At 45.0% G+C, this 23,329-nt stretch overlaps 2 protein-coding genes across 2 annotated transcripts in view; both read left to right on the forward strand.

Annotated features, from left to right (window-relative positions):
* Window positions 1-635: 635 nt before the first annotated feature.
* On the forward strand, window positions 636-11,874 carry ppp1r36 (protein phosphatase 1 regulatory subunit 36). The gene is given in 11 exon segments (XM_076105992.1): window positions 636-814; window positions 2,496-2,632; window positions 3,281-3,350; window positions 3,459-3,557; window positions 3,784-3,917; window positions 4,942-4,949; window positions 5,314-5,367; window positions 5,951-6,177; window positions 8,663-8,865; window positions 9,592-9,744; window positions 11,819-11,874. Coding segments are annotated over 11 exon segments (1,320 nt in total).
* Window positions 11,875-13,358: 1,484 nt separating this feature from the next.
* sdc2 (syndecan 2) overlaps window positions 13,359-23,329 on the forward strand; it is a 41,477-nt gene continuing 31,506 nt past the window's right edge. Inside the window, exon 1 of the mRNA XM_076105982.1 lies at window positions 13,359-13,590. Within this exon, the coding sequence (XP_075962097.1) occupies window positions 13,531-13,590 (60 nt within the window). The 5' untranslated portion in view covers window positions 13,359-13,530. The remainder of the gene's footprint in view (window positions 13,591-23,329) is intronic.

Below are 23,329 nucleotides of genomic sequence, written 5' to 3' on the forward strand. Positions count from 1 at the left end.
AATTAACATATACGAGTCTGTCCATTCATGGTTAAAGGCTCTGGTCTCACTGATCACTGTTCTCTTCTTGGAGAATGCCATGTGAAATAACTTCTCTGACTCACGTAAAACTCCTACTCGTGTGTGCGTTTGTTTGCATGTGCATGCGTCTGCGTATTGTTGTCATCCCGCAGCGTTTCCGTCTCTCAGTTGTCATCTGCGCCACGGAGAGCACACAATCTGCAGTCATGGAGAGGAACTTATCTGTACATGGAGGCTCTCATCTGCATGCTGAGCAAACGCCAAAGTTTTGAGACCTTATAGTGTCGGATAAAGGTGGCTAAAAAAAAGAAATAAAGAAAAAACACTCTCCTCCTACAGTTTTGTCAGTTTTCAAGTTATTTAGTAATTATTTTTTATTTAAACTAACTCCAATATAAGTTGGTTCATTTGACATTTACAGTGACATTTAATGCACATGTACAGTACCCCTAGGAATGTACATGTGCATCTTTTTCCCATATATAACTGTTAGCACCAAACTGTTTCCCAGGATGACCGAAATGCCCTGGATTGGGAATGCTGGGCGCACCGCTAGCTTAGCTTCACCCTGGAACGAATCACAATGGAGCATTACTTTGTGCACAGGAACCAACATGACATTTAAATTCATACCACGAACCGGAACAAAGTCTCCTGTATCAGACTCGCTGGACAAGGGAAGTACTCCTGCCAGAATAAAAGAGTCCAAAGCCCCTGTGTCCCTCAACATTGTCACTGGCACCTTCGTCTCACTTCCTACCATCGACACCAAACCCTCATGGATAAATGGCCGGTAGGGATCCAAACTCTCGGGACCAGAGTTTTTTACCTGCAAGTCAAAACCGTCAGGAGTGTTGACTTGAGAGACGGGTGCGGCTAGACCAACCCCTTTAGCGTGAGACCCATATGCAGCATGTTTAGGCTGAGGTTTCAACAAATGACAGTCGACCTTCCAGTGTCCTCGTTTGTGACAATAGTTACAACCTCGTTCCGCATTACGCAGACTACTACTGCCTCTAACTGGAACAGTTTCACCATGCCTGCCCAGTGACTCTCTGCCACCGGCAGCACTCATGTCCCTGTTACCATTACCAGCCCTGTGATCAGCAAATCCGCCTCTGTGCGTAAGCACGTAATCGTCAGCGAGTGCCGCTGCTGCAGCCGCGTTCGTTACTTTCTGTTCACTGATGTACGCCGCAACGCGCACAGGGACTGAGTTTTTAAACTGCTCTAGTACCACAAGTTCATCCAACCGATCAAAGTCATAAATACCTGAAGCAGAGCACCAACGAGTAAAATGAATATTCAGATCTCACGCGAATTCCAGATGACTCTGATTCTCTTCATTTTTTAAAGTTCCTAAATCGTTGCCGGTATGCCTTAGGAACCAACTCGTATGCTTTTAAAACCGCTGCCTTCACAGATGAATATTTTTCACTATCAGCATCGGTTAACGAGGAGTACGCCTCTTGCGCTCTCCCAGACAGCATGCACTGCAGCATCAGCGTGCGCGCTCAGTCTGGCCAATTACGCGCATCCGCCACACGCTCAAACAATGAAAAAAACAACTCCGGATCTTTTTCAGAAAACTTTGGCAAGAGCGACGACTTCCTAATAAACTCACCAGCTGACAGCTTGCCTCCCTTAATTAATGACAGTCTAAACTGCTCAATCTCCAATTTGGCATTTTCGGTTTACTGGCGCAGCCTCTCCACAGCCAATTCTTTCTCCAGGTCAGCTTGCTTAAACTTGTCATGGTCAAGTTGTAACATCAGTAACTCTTTTTGCTGTTCAACCGTTAAATTAGATCCTGTTTGGGGCGGAGACCACACGGCCTCCTGGGGAAAAGCTGACGGATCCTCAGTCAAAACATTCTTTTCAAATAAATTAGATTTCAAAATGGCCTTAACTCTCTCCTTCAGACGTTTATCACCAACTTCGATTTTATAATATTCTGCTATGTTCAGCAGTTGGTCTTTAGTGCAAAGATCTAACAACTTCTCAGAGGGAGAAGCAAAGAAGCTATCAACACTCTCCATACTTACGTGTAACTGAAATCAACGAAACGAACCGTGAAAGCTACTGGTGCACAAGCCACGGAGTCTGGCCTAATCACCATAGGAGTGCGCCCCTCTAGCTGACTGCCTAACCATAACCATATCTTCATGCAGTTAATGGTGGCGGGTAATTACGCACTGAAGCCCAGTGGCGAGGGAAAGCAACCAGAAACTGGCGACTCACCCAAAACCATGGATGTGCTCCCGAGCAAGCTCTAACCACGGTCACCGCAACATTAATAAAAACAACAAACAAGACGAAACCCAAAGGGGTAACGCCTCTGAACCTGATAGGGGAACAACGTTTGCATCAAAGTTACGTTAAAAACCTCTTGAACACGACGCCCCCATCTTTTTTTGTAACTACACACAATGTTTTGCACTTCTTCTTTTACGCAGTCTGTGCTTGTTCCCCAGGTTGGCTGAGATCTACACGTTGAACCACAGAGGGCACCAAAGCATTAGAAAGGGCCTGAGCCAGGCTCCTCTTCATGCTTACAGGTCCTCAGTGATGAGGAGGCAAGGGGACCGCATCACCACCATGTTAAACGCAAGTGTCAATCTGTTTTTGATTCTCATAAGAATAATACTCCATTACTTCAGCGCTTGCTCTGGTATCCCTATACCCCCCAAAAAGATTTAGGTTTTTGTGCAACCAAATTATGACCACTATATCCTAATGATTGCTTTTCCAAACTGAAGATCTATTAATTAATGATAAATCTTCATATCAAATCATAACTAGCATTTTGCCAAAGAATCACATATTTCTATGCCCACAGGACTCGACAGGTTGCCACTCGAAACCATTTTGAGAAATTGGACGGCAACCACTTTTTAACTTGAAAAATATGGAAAGCATACAGCAAAACATGCCCCCCAAAATAGATCATTTTGTCATATTTGTTGCATCAGTGATATTTAGAAACTGGAACCGGCCAACACTGCATGTGACAGTGCTGCGTGTGTGTTGGTGCGTTTACTTGCGTGTGCACAGGCGTGTGTTTTAGAGACGGTGGAGAAGCAAATCAGATTGTTTGACTGTGGGGTGAAAAGTTCGACAAACCCGTCGACATCACAAACGGATGTGCAAATGGATTCAACTGACAAAGACCCAGATGATCCTGAACGAAAAGGCAATTTGTTAATACTTAGCAAAAATGGCTTTGAACCTGTCCTGACGAGAGCTCTCTGTGTTACAGAGGTGGCTGTCGGTTTGCTGCAGGAGAATCACTCGCTTCCCGTTCCGGTCGGCTTCCTGGCTGTGTTGAAGTAAGGAATACAAAGACATGATTTGTATACATGCACACAGTTCCAATTGTTGTGCATTATATGAGAAGATGAGATATATGCTGATACTAATTACCTGTCTGTGTCCAGGAGTAAAGAGCTGGACGAAGTCTTGACCGCCCTCCTCCTTTACCTGTGTTCTTTTTTTGACCACAAGTCTCTGGAGAACACCCCCAAGTCTTTCATGACGTAAGTATGCAAAGAATGGAAGAGTGTAGTCTATCGTCGTATGTATTGCCATCATAATGTTGTAGTGTTAATGTTGTCACAGTTACTATATGTGTTTTCTTCCCCTTTCTTTATCCACCAATGCTTGTGTCCTCTTTTACTTTCTTTATTTTTTCTTCCAATCCTCTTCTTTTCCTCTCTGTCCTCTATTTCTACACCCTCACCCCCGTCCTAACTAACCTGCCAGTGTGGACATCATCACAGAGCAGAAGATGACGGCAGAGGCTTTGGCCAAAAAGGAGATAGCACAAAAGAAGCTGGCTGTCTGCTACTTCAGCCTGATCATGGACCTAGAGGTAGAACAGCATCAACACACAGCATGTCACAAGTGAGTATTTGTGGATGGAGAGTACATTTATGCGGGAAGTCACATATAAGATGAGGATTTATATTAATTGGATTAAGTTTATTTGGGTAATTCAGGGAAATCTTTATGACAGAAATGCTTTGAAGGGTCGTGATCATCTGAATGGCATCAGAAACACCCAGCTGTCATTCTAGCCAAGTGAGATCTGCAAGGAAGTATCTCATACTCTACATTTAACCTACCAGGAAAGAGTATTTCTAATAACTGAACAAATAGTTCATCCTTGCTCTCTGCTATGCAAAGTTGTGTGGACTCTCTTATCAACAAGAAAGGATCAACATCCGATATTCATATAATAAGCCGCCATATGTCGTATCAGCAGTGTGAGTTAGACAAACCAAGAGGGTATCTTACAAAGTAACCGTCTTTTTAGGACCAAATTTCTGCTTTGTGCTTCCCCGGAAAGGGTTTTCTTTTTAATTAATACACTTAAGGGACAGTAAGAAAAACAAAAAGAGACCTTAAAAGGTGCGAAAATGCGAAATTGAGAGCATATCTTTTGCCTCTCAACGGCTGTCAGCATGGTGACGGCTGAGCCAGCGGCTCGCAGCTAACGTTGCTAACAGTGCAAACAAAGGTAACAGTGCTGAAAGAACTCAGTGTTTACCTGAGAGGGAGCTGGACTGTGGGCGCTACGCTTACGCGATAGCACCCTCGGTCAGGACGGCGTTATCAGCTGTGACAGCCGTATAAGCGCTGTGCAGATTCCAGGCCATGAGCTAACCTGTGGGACACGCTAACTTGCACTAAAAGGCCCGGCTATGTAAACAAAGCAGAAGCTCAGATTATAACACACACACACACAGAGGGAGAGTGACTTCATTCTCTGCTCCGGTAGACATTACTCCACTATATCGTTACATAACAAATAGTTGTTTGCCGTTATATTAATGCTCTGAATATCATATAGAGAACCATTAACCTTTGATACCCATTTGTAAGCACTATCAGATACTATGCACCTTTTAAAATGAACAGCAAACAAGGTCTCACTCTAGATTCTTTCATTAGTTTAGAGCTTTATTATTATTATAGTTTTTCTGACTTGCAATTCTTATGTTTTTTTTGTAATTTGCGTACTCATATTTAAAGTGTGGGCATGGTTTCTTCTGCTATGGCCGTGCAGTTGTGTCTCAGGTCTGACTTTAAGTGTTCTTTTGTTCTCAGGTCTCTCATAAAAACCTTTTGCTTTCAATAAAGTTCCGTCCTGTTGAAATGTATAAATACAGTCAAGCATCGAACAGGTTCTGAACATAAGTGTTGGACCCAGTGCTAAAATGATCCCGTCGTCCACAAATAGAACCAATCACAGTTTGCCACAACATGCCGAGCTCTGCTGTGTTTTTCCAGGGCCGGACGTCGTCAAACAGCACAGAGTGGCTGCTGCAATGGGAACCCTACAATGTGCTACAAATGTACTAATCTCTTTAAATGCAAAAAGGGACTGCTTCAATTAATCCACTGACCAATCCCCTCATTTTTTAAATAACTTGATCCATTTGAAATGTCTTCCCTGTATTGCCTCATCTGCACAGACAAATAAAAGTGAAGCCGGTTCGCCATCTGTGAATACAGACGGCAGTGAGCGGAACAGAGCGACATTGAGTGCTGGTTATGCCTGGTGGCCTTAATGAATTACTTAGTGGGAGGAGATGTTGACTCAACACAGGTGCTTTGCTTTGACAGGCTCTCTCCAGTATTTAGCCAGGTGGGTGGAGAGGGAGAGAAATATCACGCTAACAACAGCAGCAGGTTATTGCCTGCTCTGTATGTGACCTTTTTTTTGACGACAGAAATAGCTGTTGTGACCTTCTAACACGGAAGAACAAGTAGCTGTGAGAAAGAAAGCATGTTGAACGTTCATTCAATGGATCCTTAAGCAAAAAGGATGAATTATGGAATTATGGAAATAATAGATTTGAGTATACAAAGAACCCCCAGGTGACACTCTTCACCCCCCCCCCCCCCCCTCACCCTGTGTTTCTAGTGCTTGTACAGCTTCTTCTGTTCCGTGGTCTGGGTGACGTTTGGCAGGAAAGACCTGAAGGACATCCAAGAGGAGGTTTTGTACTCCGACACCTTCAACACAGCCGTGAGGAAAAGGAGCGACGGGGACTCAGGAATGACCTTTGCTGCCGTTATGTGAAAGATGTGAAAATGTGAAAGCACATTGAAGCGCATGTTTGTCAAAGAGAAAGGTTGTGTTGAGGATAGGTAGCACACAGTGGGGTTTTAGAGCGTTTTTTTTCTTTGCTGAAAACAGCTGCCTGCTGCTGCCCAAAACATTTCTGATGAGAGTGAAGAACAAATGGTAAAGTTGCAGTGAACAAAGCTATAAAGCTCTGGAGAGCTGAGGGTAGCTGCAGAGTCGGGTAATAATTCTCCGTGGGTGCATCACTGCCAGCGACAACTCTCATATACACTGAAGAAAAATATAAAACGCAACACTCTTGTCTTCACTCCCAGTTTTCATGAGTTGAAATATAAGATCTAAGACCCTTTCTATGCACACAAAAGGCTGATGTCTCTTATTGTTTTCACAGACATGTTTCACAAATCCATGTTAGTGAGCAGTTCTCCTTCACCAAGATGATCCATCCACCTGAGAGGTGTTGCATATCAAGATGCTGATTAAATCAGCATGATTGTAGCACAGCTGGGCCTTGGTCTGGTCCCGATAACAGGCCACTCTGAAATGTGCACATTAACACACAACACAGTGCCACAGATGTCTGCAGGTTTGAGGGAGCTAGCCATTGGAATGCTCACTGCAGGAATGTCCACCAGAGCTGTGAATAGGCCCTTTTCACAGATCTCATTTTTGACATGTCGTTACAGGGTAAACACAGGCGTAATTAATCACGCTAATTATGGCCCTGCTCCATTTAGGTGAGCCAGGGGCCTGGCATTGTGCATGCTGGCTCACTGGAATGGCTGTGACACACTGGGACCATAATTCATTTTTAGCAATTGCACCTGTGCTCACCCGACTATGACATGTCAAAATGGCTGCTGTGAAAAGGGCTTATTGAATGTTCATTTCACAACCATAATTAGCCTCCAATGTCGTCTCTGAGAATTTGGCAGTACATCCAACCGGCCTCATAACCGTAGATCACATGTTACCCCGCCGGGCCAAGGACCTCCACATCCGGCTTCTTCAACCGCAAGATCATCTGAGAACAGCCACCTGGACAGCTGATGCAGCAGGTGGTTTGCACAACCAAATCCTTTCCGCACAGACTATCAGAAACCATCTCAGGGAACCCCGTGTCCTAGTCGTCCTCAACAGGGTCTTGACCTGACAGTTGTAGGCAAATGCTCAACTTCGATGGCGTCTGGCATTTTGGAGAAGTGTTCTCCTCACCGATTAATCCCATGTCACCAAAAAAAAATGCACATCTGTGGCCCTAGTCATGTGAAATGCACAGTTCAGTGCCCTGTTATTGGGACCAGCGATAACCATTGTTTTAATCAACATCTTGATATGCAACACCTGTCAGGTGGATGGATTATCACGGTGAAGGAGAAACGCTCAATAACAGAGATTTTACCAAATTTGTCAACACAATTTAAGAGGAATCAGCCTTTTGTCTGCATAGATAAACTCAACTTTATATTTCAACTCGTGGAAAATGCCAGCGAAAACAAAAGGTTATATTTTTCTTCAGTGTATCTGAGAGTTGTGCGCTGGCAGTGATGAACCCACAGAGAAATATTACCCGACTCTGCAGCTACCCTCAGCTCTCCGGAGCTTTTATAGCTTTGTTCAGATTGTTGTTTTGTTTTTCAGACCTGCAACTTTACTGTTTTGGTTCTTCACTCTCATCAGAAATGTTTTGGGCAGTGATCATGGGATCCATAGTTAATATAGAAATATTGATTAGCTTTAACTAATATTATACAACATCAATATTATCTATTGTCTATGTTCAACCACTCTGACCCTGATTCGCCGTTTTATATTGTAGAGAAGTCAACAGCTCTGGCCGTATAGTTGTCTGTGTTTTGACGGATGTCATATCACACCTCTAATTGGTAATATGATGATGGATGGAGACAGATTCATAGCTTTTTGTCCGAAAGCTTTTTCTGTGTCTGACACAAGACTGGCAGTGGTGTGAGTCTGTCGGAGGCCCAGTGCTTGTTTCCTGCTGTCAGGTTGAGACCAAACGATCACAAGCCAGGCTGGAAACGTGCTCTCCTCCTGAGGCGTGGATGCACACACAACGTGATTTTGAAATAGCCTCCAGCTGTCTTGCAGACATTGAACAAAAAAGCATTACACTATATATTCTTTTTGTATTTGCACCTGGATATTGCGAATTTGGCTACCAGAGCAGCTTTTCCTGATGAATTAGTTCTGGATATTTAAGTTTCCACCATGAGGACGTTAGGTATGTATGACAGTGTGGAATATGTGACAGATGTTTCCTTTTGCTTATACAGCTGTTTGTCGATGCGTGAATGAACTACTGTATAAACAGATCTTTAGTGTGACATTTTTGGGTTTAAGTAACGGTGTAAAAGATGCACAATGAACGTCCATAAGGTTATTAAGGCTCTTATTTGATACGACCAGAGAACAATGTGTTTCCTACAGTACATCTTTGCATGTTTCCCTTGGGTGTTTACATACAGTAAATTAATTTAAATCTTTTGGCCCCTGCTCCTCGATCTGACTTTTTTTCCCCCCCAGAACGTCCCAGAGGTGTCCAGCCCTCAGCAGTGTAGTTAATCAGCGATCCCCACTGATGGTATCTCTGCTGCCATCGCCCAAAGAACAGTCGCCCCATCTGTTCCCCGGCAGCCGGGCCAGGAGGTGGAGTCCGCCGCTGCAGGCCGAGCGCTGCGACACCGAGGCACTGACGGAGGAGCTCAACCAGCAGCTGGCCAGTGTCAGGTGCTTGTGAAACATCGCAGAATATGTCACGTCTAACACTCAGGAGGATGTGATGTCGTTTTGATCAAGCGTGTGAAGTATTTGTTTCACCACTCGCATACCCAAAATACCAGTAACTGCTATGTGTACAATGGTGTCAGAGACATAAAGTGACTTGTGACCCAGAAATATTCCAAAATAACCCTCACAGAAACACACCACTGATAAACTATAGGCTTCTCAAGTGGGTTTTCACATTACCAGGTGCTTGACTTCTTCACCAGCCACTTGATGCCGAGAAGTTGATTGCTGGAATGGGCTGCCTGTGATTTTATTATATATTAAGTATGGAGTTGATGAAAGCCATAATAATCTGCCGGAAAAAAATATAGTGAAGCTTATAATATGTATCTGAATGATGCTAATAATTACCTGTGATTTCGTTTGTGGTGTTTTTTTTCCCTGCTTGTTTTGTTTCAACTCCTTAGAAATTGGTAACTAGTATGAGAAACTGAACACTATTGTGATTATGCGCAGCAATACTCACTCTATTAGCACTGTTAGCAGTGTTCCCCTGGGGTCATATTGTCTTAAAGAACGCTCTGTCTGGTTTTCGCCGAATAATCTCAGATTTCACAATCTTTATTGCCATCTAACCACATCAACTGAAAGAGTAAAATGATTTCCACATATGTGAATTGTTTTTATTTCATGTGTGTTTTTGTGCCTTTCTCTTTTTGAAATCCGCTTTGGGAGTCTGGGTAAGCCATTGAGACAGTTCAGCCGCAGTACCCTGATACCCTACGGAGAAGAGAAGCACAACAGAGTTGAGGATGACGACCATGAACGCCACAGTGACGTTAACGACGGTGAGGACCGTCCCGGCATCCACGTCCGAGGTGACGGGTCCTCCGTGGGACCCCGAGTCGAGATATGGCAGCACCACCCGCACATAAACACCACAAACTCTGCAGCTTCCAGCGAGGCAGCGACCTCAGATACTGAATGATGGTACGAGGGAAAGGTGCAGAATGTTTTGTGTGTGTGTGTGTGTGCATATTCATTGGCATAGCACAGACATTGCATGTGCTCAGTCTTCCAAATGCATTCCCCCAACTCAGCCCACAGGGTCAGAAGCCGAGAGAAAGACTCGGGTATATAGGAGCTAGAGCTTTGCTCATGTGTGGCTCATTTTCAGAGGCACCTCCCTGGACTGTCATCGCGCGCGCACACACACACACACACACACACACACACACACACACACACACACACACACACACACACACACACACACCATATTTGTTGGGATTTGCTTCTGAATTTCAATCAGTTTATTATTTGCCAGCTGGTGGTGCTGTTGAATAAAATATAATGAAAACCATAACAACTTTGAAGGTCTGCACTTTCTATAGAGTCTGAATATATACAATTCACATAAGAAAGGGAAGGAAGTCCAGCACATGGCAGGAATAATTCACATTGGATGGCATGTATTTGGGAAATCAAATTATTCAGTATTCACGCAGTTTATCACCCCAATCAGTGGGCACCTTTCTTTTTTTTCTTCTAAATTTAGATTGTTGAAGGTGTCCCTTTGGACCACTGAGTCATTCTGTGTCCTTGTGCTGCTTCGCAACAGGCTGACAGTAACATCACACTCACACACACACACACACACACACACACCACTCTCTGGAGAGGCTTGGCAGCAGAAGGGGCTTTGCCTTCGCCCTAATTGGCTGCGTAATCTGGGACACCAGGAGTAGAGTTAAGCCTTCTGAGGAGGAGAAGGAGGAGGCTCGGGAATCTTGTGCAGCAGAGTGGGGGATGGGTCACAAGATATATACTCTAAATTGGTTTAAAAAAATTCAAAGTGCTCTTGGTTTGATTTTGCTCTGATTCACACCCAAAACTGTAAGCTGTCCCGTTTTGTCCGAGTCTTTCTGGTATCAGTAAGTTACTACCTCAAGGAAACAGAGTTTGGGAAATTTGCTCATTCGTTTTCCTTGCAGAGAGCGAGGTTAAGAAAGCTGATGCGCTCGCAAGTTTGTATGGTAAATATGTTTGTTTGTTAGCTTAGTTTAGCATAAAGACTGGAAAGATCTAGCTTGGCTCTGTCCAAAGGTATCAAAATCTGCATATCAGCACTTCTAAAGCTCAATACTTATCACATTATACCTCATTAGTTTAATTCATACAAAAAACGGAAGTGTAAATACGACAATCTGCAGTTTTCGGGGGGCCTTTGTGTCAGACTGCTCGTTGGCCAGGACCACTTGGAAGGCAACCAGCGGGGACTCCAAAGAAGAGGTCCTGCAAGCGGTCCCTCGTAAATCATGAATCGGTGCTTTTTCATTACTTTGACAGTTTTTGTACAGATTTAAATACCAAAGAAGATATAACGTTAGCTTAAATGATGCTGGTCAGTGGATTTAGTGAGCTTTGGACAGACCCAGACTAGCTCTCTCACCCTGTATTCAGTCTTTATTCAACTTTCCCAGAAAGTCAAACCATATCTTTTTAACTAAATAGTTGCCTTTTGGATACCTCTGTATTTAAAAAGACTTCTAGTTGGATTGTCAATCATCCGTGGTGTAGATCTCTTAAAAGGAAAATGTACCACTCTTCTCTTCATCAGTAAATACGGATTTAATTCCAGTAAACTCTCAATAGACCATTCCAGAAGCTGCACAGCGGTGATTCGCTGCATGCATAATATTCCAGTTAATCAGTCACAAAGATTGAAGTGTTCCAGCAGTGACAGTCATTAGTAAAGCTGTGATTCACACCTCTTTCCACCTGAGTGGTAAAGGTTAATGAGTTAAACCAAGTCAAGGATGAGATGCCGTGTGGTTGAACTCAGCAGTTCAGCTGAGCATGACGTTGGTCGAGCACCAAGGCACACAGAGCACATACCAAACTCTCGTGGACACGTGTGAGATTATGTCTCCTACATTCTGTGTTCCACAGGTGGAGCTCTCTGGCCCGTGTGTTTGAAGGACGTCACCTTGCGTCTGCAGAACTGACTTGCAGAATGTGTGGCCAAGGAATTTAGTCTGGCAGTACTTGTGATCAGGGGAGTTGTAGGGTTCACTGTGCACAAAGGCCAGACTGTTATTGAGTGGGATTAGCAGTTCTGGAAAAAAAACGCTGTTTGCACTGTTCTGAATGGATTTTAGTGATGTGGAAATTCACTGCGAGGCGGAAGATACATTTGGGCTAGCGGGTTAGTTGTTAGTAGAGCATTTAAAGGCTGATACGTGGGGGGTGAATTGAATAATTACTAAATTCCCTCTCAAATCAGGCACTAGTTGCACATGTTTCAAACTGTAAAGCATGCGAGTGCACGCTTACAGACTTTGGAGACAGAGCTTCATACATTTAACTTCTGACTTATCGGTTTCTTTGAAGCGATTCAGTGAGACAGCTAGCTATGATGTAGGAGTTTGTGAAAGGTTTTATAGAACCAGTTAATCATTTACTGAAAAAAAAAAACCTTCAACATCAAGCCCATGATTCTGTACAGTAATCAGGGTAAAAACTAATCCTGCATGCTCACACCTGAGTATGAAGCTTGAAGCAAGTTTGCAGAAACAAATTGATTTTTTTTGCAATTAAATAAAAACAAATTCAAACTAACAACATGTGATATTGTGTAGATTATTGGGTGGGGAAGGTATTGATCTACACCAGCAGGGGGAGACTTTGCCCACAAATAGCTGAACTCAGTGGGACTAGTCATAAAACGGATGTAACTCTTTTCAGTGTTAAACTCCATCTCTCTCGTGCAGTGTATCGTTAACAGGATGTCGTGTGCCTTTTCTTTTTTTTTTTAATTCATCGCACGCATAAAGGCCGGCGCATTGATTTCACGGCGTGCCGCGATACAGCAGCAATGCACGACTAATCAGATGCGTTCACAACACCGTCGCTGCATAATGAACACGAGATTGATTGTAATTTAGTGCGCTGACTTAGTGGAAGTGTGGAGTCCTCATTAGAAGGGGTGCAATTAATGATCGTTATCTAAACGTGGAGATAAACGTCCCAATTAGTCTGTTATCCGACCTCTCCCAGCAGCAAAAAAATACAATAATTAATATCTATGAGGACTTACGCAACATAATTGGTTGTTTGTGATTCCTGTGTAATTATTGACTTCCTTTTTTTGGGGAGGGCTACTTTGTCGCAAGTTCTCTCTCCGTCTCGCGGTGACATGGCCGAAAAGAGCGCACGCACTCGCCAGAGCGTCAGTCGTGCTCGTGCGTTATAGCGCTTTGTCCTCGTTATTTCAAAGTGAGCGCTGAGGGAGAGAGAGGAGAGCGAGCTAGGTGTCTCGTGCGGGTTTTCGCTGACACAATAAGGTGCGCGCGGGGGGGGGACGTTGCAATTACGCCGTGCTTTATTTGTATCTATTTTTTTTGTGTGTCAGATTTACACAGGGAAAAAAAGAAGTGCCTGGAGAGAGAGAGAGCGAGAGAGAGAGAGAGGGGGGGAGGAATAACCAGAACGCAACACGTATCCGGTGGGATCCCACTCCTGAGAGAGAGAGAAGCGGCAGGAGTTGGAGCGAAGGGTGCAAGGAAAGCGAGAGAGGGAGAGAGAGAAGCAGACGAAGAGGAGGAGGGGGAACGTTAACCTTTCGCTCGCAACAACGCGTTTTTAACTAACAAAGAGGAATAATGAGGAACGTTTGGATAATTTTGACCCTCGGGCTGACCGTCTTCCTCTCCGGGGAAAGGGTAAGTTTTTTTGGAAAGCGAACTTAAATACGGGGGTAAATAGCTGTGTGTGTGTGGGGTCGGGGGGGAGAAAGGCAACTTAGGTCCACGTACGGACCACTCGCTGCTTTTTATGTTGTTGTTTTGTTTAAGTAAAAAACAACTCGGAGCATTTGCCGTGTTTTCCCCCCTCCGTGTTGTTCGGAACACAATATGATGGGATAAATAAATGAGAAACGTTGCGCTTTTTAGTGAGCCGAGAAGTCGGGCGGTTTGCCCGGTGAGTCTGCTCAGGCGAGCTAGCAGACTTATTGCTGCCACTTTGCACGAGACGTACAGCCACTTTTCTGGAAATCACGTTAGATACTCACGAGCTGGAGTGGAGCGCGTGTAGGTCAACGTGCTTTCTCTCTCACTGCTCGGCTGTCGGTGTTGAGCATGGAAGCAACGCTTTAAAGGGACCGTTTGTGGGTGAAGTTTATTCAACGAGCTAGTTAAACATGTCTTTAGAAGCTGTGACGTAGCCAGTAAAGACACATTTGAGGACATAATGGAAATAATTTATATTTAAAGAATCTATGACATCTGACATGAAAGTTAATCATCAGGAAACACGGGGCGCCTCTATATGAGCATTACAGCTGTAATGCAGTGATTTGTTGTTATGATTCCTATGACAGCTGTGAACAGGGTCCATGCTCACTGAAATACATGCATCGTTGAGGAGATGTCAACAATATTGGATCCATCCAGCTTAAAACTTTAGGTTTCTTCTTTTGTGACATTTAAAATGAACATGGCAATACCCCAACTTTTATTCTCAATTTTCCTTTCCCCCCTTTTTATCCTCAGCCTAGGTTTAAACAAACATAGTGATGCTTTTTTCTTTGATTCAGTTTCAAGTCCTCGTCAGCGTTGTGCCTCCTAGCCGTGTGTGCATCACCCTGCAAAATTGGCCCGGGGCTGTTGGAATGACAGATTTTGGCACTTCGGTGCTTTGGCCCCTGTCATTATTGTCCCCTCCTGTTGGCTCTCTGTGGGCTGCGACTTGTCAGCTTGGCGCGGTGCCTCCTCCTCCTCCTCCTCCTCCTCTCCTCTGATTAGCTGATTCAGACACTGTTGTTTGTTAATGAGTCATTGTTTTGAACGAGGTCACCATCATGTTGTCTGTGATCTTTTTTTTTTTTTTTTTTTCACACCAGGGGCTGTGATTGCGTGCGCAACAATTCAGTTCTTTATTGAACTGTCGCCTAATTGTGTGCAAGCGGTGGCCCGAGGATACAGGGTGACTGTAAAATGGGATGGGTACATTACTTCTTACGTCACAGTGTCAACAACAAGTAAAAGAGGTAGCAGTTATTGCAATACATTGGATTGCAGCACAATGTACAGGGTGATGTTTTCCTGGTCACATAGAGTTCAATATCCCACAGAATTCTGGCAAAATATGAGATAATCCATGACAAGAATATGGCATGATTGACCATCATCATCTAGATGATTCACACACACACACACACACACACACACACACACACACACACACACACACACACACACTTTAACCTGATCAATATCTACCTCTCCTTTTTATCGGTGTCTCCTGAAGGCCTCACTGGAACCTGACTCGGCGCATTGATTCTCAATATTGGCACTGGTGTTGACAAGTGGTTGATAACCTGCTTCAGGCACATGTGTCTGTGTTGTTAATTACGCCGTCCACATCACAGGGGTACAGAAGAACCCTCGGATAAAAACCCCACTGCTGCTGGCTTTTGGCTTTGAGAACTAATTATTTCATTATCGAGATAGCGATTTTGTTTTTATGTCACCTAACCCCATATGCTCGTATGAAACAGTCGTGCCTTTGTCTGGAAACCATTGGTGTATGTTGTTGTCGTTGTAGCCTGCTTACCAGCTTACTTACAGCGAGGAATGCTTTGACGGTAATGCAACATGTGAGGTCCCTGCACGTGTTGAAGCCTCCAGTTGAAGGTGAATACTGTTGTGCAGTGGCCGGCGTGGTGTTGTCATACCTCCTGTTAGATAAGGTCAACGTAGTTGCATTTATTTCTCTCAGACTGGTTTCTGGCCGCGTTTTCCACTCCTCTGCTTCCGACTTCTGTGAGTGAGGAGGACGTTTTTTTTTTTTTTTGCCAGGCTGCTTGCGCTCGGCACCGCCCCGCCGCGTTTCGGTGCGAGCCACTCACCAGATGTTGCGGTCTGTAATTTGTGTCGTGTTTTCGGTGGGAAAGGGTGGGTGTCGTTCACCTCCCTTTTACAGCTGCGCTTCACAAGGGGGTTCTGCGTGCCGTCTCGCACTCCGAGGCCGGACTCAAAAAAAAGAAATCGCTTCAAGTGGAGGACTTGGTTGTTTGGGAAAGTGCGGCGGAAGAGGGGGGGGGGGAGGATGGAGGAGAAACAGACTCCAAATTACACGAAAGCTCAAGGGATTCTGGAGGCAACAGCCAACGGAGGATTTCACACGTCTGTTTATTTATTTTCCTCCTGGCCGTCTGTTATGGACTGACCCCATCCGTGAGGATGATGCGGGGCGGAACCTGTCTCCGTCTTTTCTCAAAAGGGCGAGTGAGGTCGGACCGCTCTGATAAACCAACTTCAAATGGACAAAAAAGAACGGACATGCCAAGCCTGAGAAAATCCCGTATAGTGTTTCAAGGGTGAAAAGGCCACGGCAGCAACAAGACTTCAACTTGAAGCCTTTTGAGGGAGTGGAGGGGGGGAGGGTGCACGGGGCCTTGTGTTGTGAAAGATGCATTATCTCGGTCCCACGGCAGTATTCCAGGTTCATTTTCTGGCTTGAATGGTAGTTTTCTGCTGATTTGGTGGTAATGAAATGAACCGCACAGGCTGACCTTCCTCTCAACTTCAGGCCGCCTCTAGTACATCTACACCCGTCATTCACTCCTACATTCACCAAGAACAAATAACTCACTCTGCTATTTCATTTTGTGTTGATTGATGATCTGAAGGCTATATGAATCCTAAAAGCATGTTTTTTTCGCTCTTACAAAACAAATCCTCCTGGGCCTCTTTAAGGCTACCGAGCTGAATGCAACCCCTCACTCTTTGTTTCACAGCACAAGGCTCTTGAATGAGGTGTGTTCATTGCAAATGTCCTCTTCATTCTACCGGCGGTAAAGGCGATGCACTTCATCGCCGATGTACTTCACGATGAATAAGTAAAAAATGTCTATCCGCCCACGGAAAAAAATATTTACCCTCTTCACCGCCGTTCTGTGTTCGAGATGAGGAAATATGCAAGGGAGACATGTGGCGAGGAATAACACGCAAGGATACCAACGACCGAATAGAGAAAGTAATGCAAGTCGAGGGTGACAGCTTTCTTTTTTTCTTTTTCGCACACACACAGGAACCCTGAGCAACCTATGCCTCCTTGCTGGTGTCCGACCCTTCGGGTGGGGGGGAGGGGGATGGGGGGGTGCATTCACCCGATCCCTGGCTGCCAAGCATTATGTAATCGCTAATGGACTCTACAGAAGGCAGAGAGGCTGCTGGACCGCTGAAAGCACAACAGCAACCACCACCAACCCCCCCCCTGTGTCCACGCATGAACTCCTGTTTTGTGTCACCGTGCACACACACACACACACACACACACACACACACACACACAATTGGATAAACCCCGTGTTGTCCTTCCTCTGCTCCTCTCTGGCAGCGTGGTCAAGATGCCGGCCTGTCATTACCACAGTGTCTTGGAACCGACTGAGAACAGTGGCATTATATTTCCCTCTCAGGCATCTGGAATGAATGAAGGGGAAGAAGTATATTTTTCTTCCTCTTTTTTTTTCTCTCCCCCCACACAAGATACACCCCCTTTTTTTTTTACCCTTTCCCCTCCGTTAGGATGTGCATCGGATTTGCCAACATCTGCAGGTCGTATGTGTGTTTTGAAAGGAGCTGCTCTCCTGTTTCTTAACGACGAGTTGGGAGAGGCGCTTACTTTGGCAGGGTCTTGTGCACACTCTGCGTACAGACTCCTCAAATAGTCGCAACCCTGTTGACTGCATGTGTTTGTGTTGAGCTGGTGCATCTGGGCCCTTTTTGTGTGTGTGTGTGTGTGTGTGTGTGTGTGTGTGTGTGTGTGTGTGTGTGTGTGTGTGTGTGTGTGTGTGTGTGTGTGTGTGTGTGTGTGTGTGTGTGTGTGTGTGTGTGTGTGTGTGTGTGTGTGTGTGTGTGTTTTTTTATATAGCCACGTGTTTAAAATATACTGTCATCCCAGCCACCAGGGCATAGGGAAAACACATCAGGGAGATGTGGCTGCAGCAGAACGGGTGACGGCGGCGCTGATTTGTGTCGGTCCACAGCCACCATAGCTATAGCGGGCCATGGGAGGCTGCAGCATTGGACGATAAAGGCCTCTGCGTGTGCTTGTGGCAATGTGGATGAACACATTTAGACACAGCAGACCTGGAACGTTGCTCTTTCTCTCTTCCCACCCGTCTTTTTTTAATTAGCTTAGCAAATGGAAACTTCCTTGGCAGCGCTGCAGTTGAGGAGTTTGTGGTTGTGACGAAGAGAGATGGGGGGGGGGATGTGTGAACCCGGCCTCCCTTATGGTGTTCAGACAGGACCTGTCTGGAGCTTTGCTGCGTGAGGTGTGAGAAGTGTCTAACTTGGCAGCGGGATGAAATAAAACAAGCCCATGTGGTAAAAAGAGTGCCAGTGGCATGTGACTGCTAGTCTGCTTCGGTAACAGTGTGTAAGAGTCTGCCTAATTTGATTTAGAAAAAAAAGAAGCTGCGATATTTTGGATTTCATGTTTTAGCCTGACTAAAGTTTGAGAAGCAAATGTTTCACTTTTAGAAAACCTGGTCTGACAGTCTGCTTAGCGAAAGTCCTGGTTCTGGTTCTCCCCGTGCCCCCCCTTCCCTCCAGCGGGCCCAGTAATGCGGCGTGGGCCTCCAGCAGCGTGGTGTCAGCGTGTTGACTCCCAGTGGGGACCGGTGGTAGCGACGACAAGCATTAAGAATAACGATGTAGAACGGCCAACATTCTCGCTCATCGTCTGGTTTTACTTATTTAGGTCATATGGAGGCATCGGTATTATAATTGAGACCGTTTCATAACCAGAGTTTCCTCTCAGTAACTTTAACCGTACAGCTGGAATTCTGAAATTACACAGCTTGCCCATTTGCTCCAACTGAGAAAAGTCTATTAAAGCTATCGTTAGCATGAGTTGTAGACAGCTCAGGTTTTGTTCGTCAAAGTAGTGAGGTGAAATTTAAAAGCTGCATGTGGAACTTGGTCTCAACGATCTTGAGACCAAATGTGTTCCATCTGTATGCCGTCACCCCCAAACAAATGGCAGACATTTGAAGCCATGGCGTCTTCGTTTCTTTCCCCCATCCGACTCCCAAGATTGCTGTGAAAAAAAAAAAAAAAACACGGCACGGCACATTTAACACATCTGCGCTCTCAACCCCCGTATTTACGAGCGCACTTTATCGTCTCTAAAAAGGCGCCAAATTGATATCTGCACTGGTGAATGTACTTCTGATGTCTGGTGTTTCCATTATTTCACTCCCCCATCTCCAATCAAAAAACGGCGCCAAATGAGCTTTGAGCGTGTAAATCATGCTCTCTGTGCGGGGTGTATCGCCAACCCGCAAATTACACTGCGTGCACTCACTTAATCCAGAGCTGTTTTCATGGGGAAACTCTGGGACTCCAGAGGGTATTTGGGGAAGCTGATGAGCTGGAGAGGAGAATACATTAGTGAGCTCCCCACACTTAGGGAAAAGCAGCACCTTTTAAAGGCTACAACGGAGTGCTCATGAATATTCATTATCGCGATGTGTTCGTCATTGTAATGCATCACAAAAGAAGAGGAAGTAGATGTGTTTCCGTCCCTGTCTCCACGTGGGTAGTCTCGGGAGACTTCCAGCTTTTAATCATTTCCTTTTGTTTGTCCTAGTTTTTGAATCCCAGATTAATTTCAAAGGCGACGGTTTGCTTAATTTCCTTGTTTTGATTTGGAGGAACCGAGATGTCGAGAACCGCTGGATCCGTGCAGATGTTCCAAAGTGCTGCAGTGGCAGACGTCCGATGTTTGAAAGTCTAAACTGTGACCACATCAGCAGAACCGGTCTAGACAGTGACTCACTCTGTTAGACTGAGTGAGCTAAGTGGTGAAAGAGGGGGCAAATACATAAAGGGACATTGCTCGGCACTAAATTAAAGAAAATACTTGGAGGGGAGTTTCATTAGCGACTGAGGATCAGACTGAGGGCCTTTTCACACCAAGTCTGAGACTAATTTACAGTCTCTAATCTGGAAAACAAACGGGTGTGATTTCTCATGTCGATGACCCTTTTTATTTTTTCTCCAAAATGATCTGCAGTTGGATTGTGAACAAACCTCCTTTCAAAAGTCTTGCTTGCCTAACCAACAGTCCAAAACTCCAAAATATTCCGTTAACTATCCTATAAAAAGACGCAAAACGGAAAATATTCAAATTTGACAAGTTGAAAACGTCAAATATTTGGTATTTTTGCACAAAAAAAGGGGAAAAAAGTTGCCAATTAATTGTCTATCCATTGGTTAATTGTTCCAGCCCCAGTTGTCCTAAAGGAATGGGAAATGAATAATGTACAACATGTGTGACTTAATGGTATAAAACATGTACAAACTTTATTATACCCCTTTTTAAAGGGACAGCGTGTGTGACTACCAAAATACTACATGCCGGCCCTTTAAGAGTAACATTACTTCTCTGCGCAGTTGGCATATTTTCAGCATCTGGACTGCTGTTTGCAACTCCGTTGGATATTCTATATTTTATGACATTTTTATATTTCTTGACACACGCACACTTAACTGTGCAGCCCCGGGTCAAACTGCATGGCCTACCGTACCGCTCACCGTCTCTCTGCCGTGGTTGTTAACGTGATCAGAGGCACTAATGTGACTCTACCAGGCGAGTTAATCTTTACTAATGCACTCTGTTAACAGCCATCTGTGATCTCCACTGCGGCCGTATAAACCCTTTCAGCGGGAGCACGATGCTGCATTCGGCTGCCGGGGCAATCGGCCCTCCATTACGCCGAGGGATTGGGTTTATTGTTCAGCCCAGAGAGGCTTTAGACCCGAGAAAGTGTGTCAGATGGAATCCATGTTGATTTTAAATGCAAATACCGCTGACACGCTCGCTGCCGGCTCCACTCCTTACGGGGCGGGTCCCGCCAGACGGGGTGGAAAATTACAGGGAGGGTTCTCCAAACAAGACAGAACGGGTCATGGTACATGCTTGACCCTGCAGGCTTTATTGTGCTCAGGGTTTGGACATTTGAAACAGAATACACCCCAAAGTTTTAAACCCAGTATGGAAATACGAAGACATTAACCATTTTTTACACCATCCTCATTGACACGCTGTCTCTCTCTCTCTCTCTTTTGGATTTCTCTATAGGTCTGTCCCTTGCTTTCACCCTTTTTCCGGTTATAACCGTCTTATTTCCCCCACGAAAGAAAATCGAAGCCCTTTTGACAGCGGCATCAGCCAAGGTCATAGCTTCACTCATAATCCGTTTTTCATGCTATGCGTAACCGGTTTTCACGGTATAATGGAAGCAGGCAGGCCGGGTGCAGAGCTTGATTACTGCGGTGATGATCATTTGTTTAACCAAGTGATTGGGTGGAGTGGAGTGGCCGCTATCCTCCGGGCTCCGAAAGGATATCCTTCTCTGGCCGGGAGTCTCCTGGCTTTTCACCGCGCGGCCTCTGCGGGGCTTTTGAGGTTCATCACAAAGAATTAAATAGAGGACAGAAAGAGAATGAGGGATCTTCGGAAGCTTTAAGCAGCTTTCAGCCTCAGAACATTTTGGCTAACTTCTGTGATCGTCTCCAATATCCGGTAGTGCTGCTCGGTTAACCCTTGACAACACAGGAAGCAACTTTCTTTGTTTTCTCAATGTCATAGTGGAACTCAGGCAAGCTTAAAGGCACACTTTGATCGCTAGTATATGGAGGCATAGTTTCACTGAGTGGGTCCCTGTTAAGTTCATCATGAACAAACTGTAATGGGGCTTTTACATTCCCGGTTTAGACACGCCGAGTTGTGCCGAAATGTGCTGAGTCACACCCGAGAGAAAGACCTAGTGTGTTTCCGCTCTCAGTACTTTTGTAGATTCTAGATTCTAGTCTGCTTTCAGATGTGTTGGAGTTAAATTTCCGCTGAAGGAAACCCAACATTTCCTGATTAGGCTGCTTCACAATAAAAGTTTTTAAATAACAAAATCCCGGGGGGCTTTTATTGTGGAGAATGTGGAGCTTTGTTAACGTCCATACATTAATAATAACGTCTACTGATACTGCAGGGAGGAAGAGTAGGCAGCAAAAATAACGGGGGACTTTTATTGTGAAAGATATAGGAAATTAAACGTGTTTATCCACCGTTTTACGTCTTTTCGTTGTTGTAAATCGTTGTTTTACGAGTCCTCCCGACATTTTGGAAGTAGAATCTTAAATTGCTGTTCCGATATTAACAGGTATTCTATAACTGGTTACGTCAGCTCTCTCCCGCTTTAGAGACTCCCACTTTTTTTAGAGTGACATCGTGGCATCCTGCTCTTACAGTGAGCATCTAATGAACCCACCCACCTCGCCACATGTGCGTTGCGGCAGACGGAGCTAGCGGCGCGTTCTCTGCGTCGACACACAGTCTGTTGAAGACGCCTTTTTGTTTTTGAAGATGACTTCTTACTGTTACAGCCTCTGCTTCTTGTTTCGTGTGGTCGCACTTCGCTACGTGTCACTCGGTGACCACAAGAGACACGTTTTGTTAGACCTGCAGTGCAAAGAGCTTCTGCAAACATCTGTTGCCTGGTGGTTTGTTTTTTTTGACAGCGTCTCCTCTTTATTGTGGGATGAGCCACCGCAGCCTCTTTAGCTTCTTAGCTTTCACAGCACACAAGTCTGTCTGTTCTCACTGGAGAGATCAGCTTCACGCGCATCCCATCGAGTGCAGCTCGTCGCGTCATCTTTCATTTTGTTTTAAGAAGAAAAAAGCTGTCGCTTAACATATGTTCAGATTCTTTTTTTCTTTTCTAACCACCACTCACGATGTCTCTCCTGAGACCCCGGCATGCTCAGCCTATTAGTTAAGGAGGTTGTAAAGTATAAAAAAAAAACCTTGAGCACAGGGTGGAGCGCCAGTCGGCCAGCACCGTCTGTTGTTTCAGGACCTTTTCAGGAAAGCCAGACTGCACTCTGCAGAAACCACACATTCTTGCAGAATTACAGCACGGGGGAAAGAATTGGGGAAAGGCGATGTAGTGAGCAAAGGGAGCATGGGGTTTGGCAGACGCATTAAAAGCCACTTTGAGCAGCAGGAGTTTTAGTTCGGGATATCTGTCCTGCATCGAAAGGACAGAGTGCAAAAAGAAAAGTCTCTTCTGTGAGAGATTGGGCTCGTGCTAATTGCGTGTGATCTCAGCTGAATGTGTTGTTTTCTGTCTCGATACATTGGCGCGCTTTCAGAGTCCCGGCTTATTCTTCCACAAAGTCATTAAAGATTGAAAACGCAGCCTCGCTGTGGTTGAAGCGCTGGGCCTATTTTGGTTGCCAGAAGTCAATTATTTACATTGGGTGGAACATAAATAAGAATTTTGCCCCATCAAGTACAAGCCAGAGGCTAAAACACACACACACACACACAAAAAAAAAACAAGAAGTCACACAAAATATCCCCAAGAAGATGGTTTTTTTTGCAGTG

This window comes from Anarhichas minor, unplaced genomic scaffold, assembly GCF_050575085.1.
Source record: "Anarhichas minor isolate MPS153535 unplaced genomic scaffold, ASM5057508v1 ptg000033l, whole genome shotgun sequence".
Lineage (NCBI taxonomy): Eukaryota > Metazoa > Chordata > Actinopteri > Perciformes > Anarhichadidae > Anarhichas > Anarhichas minor.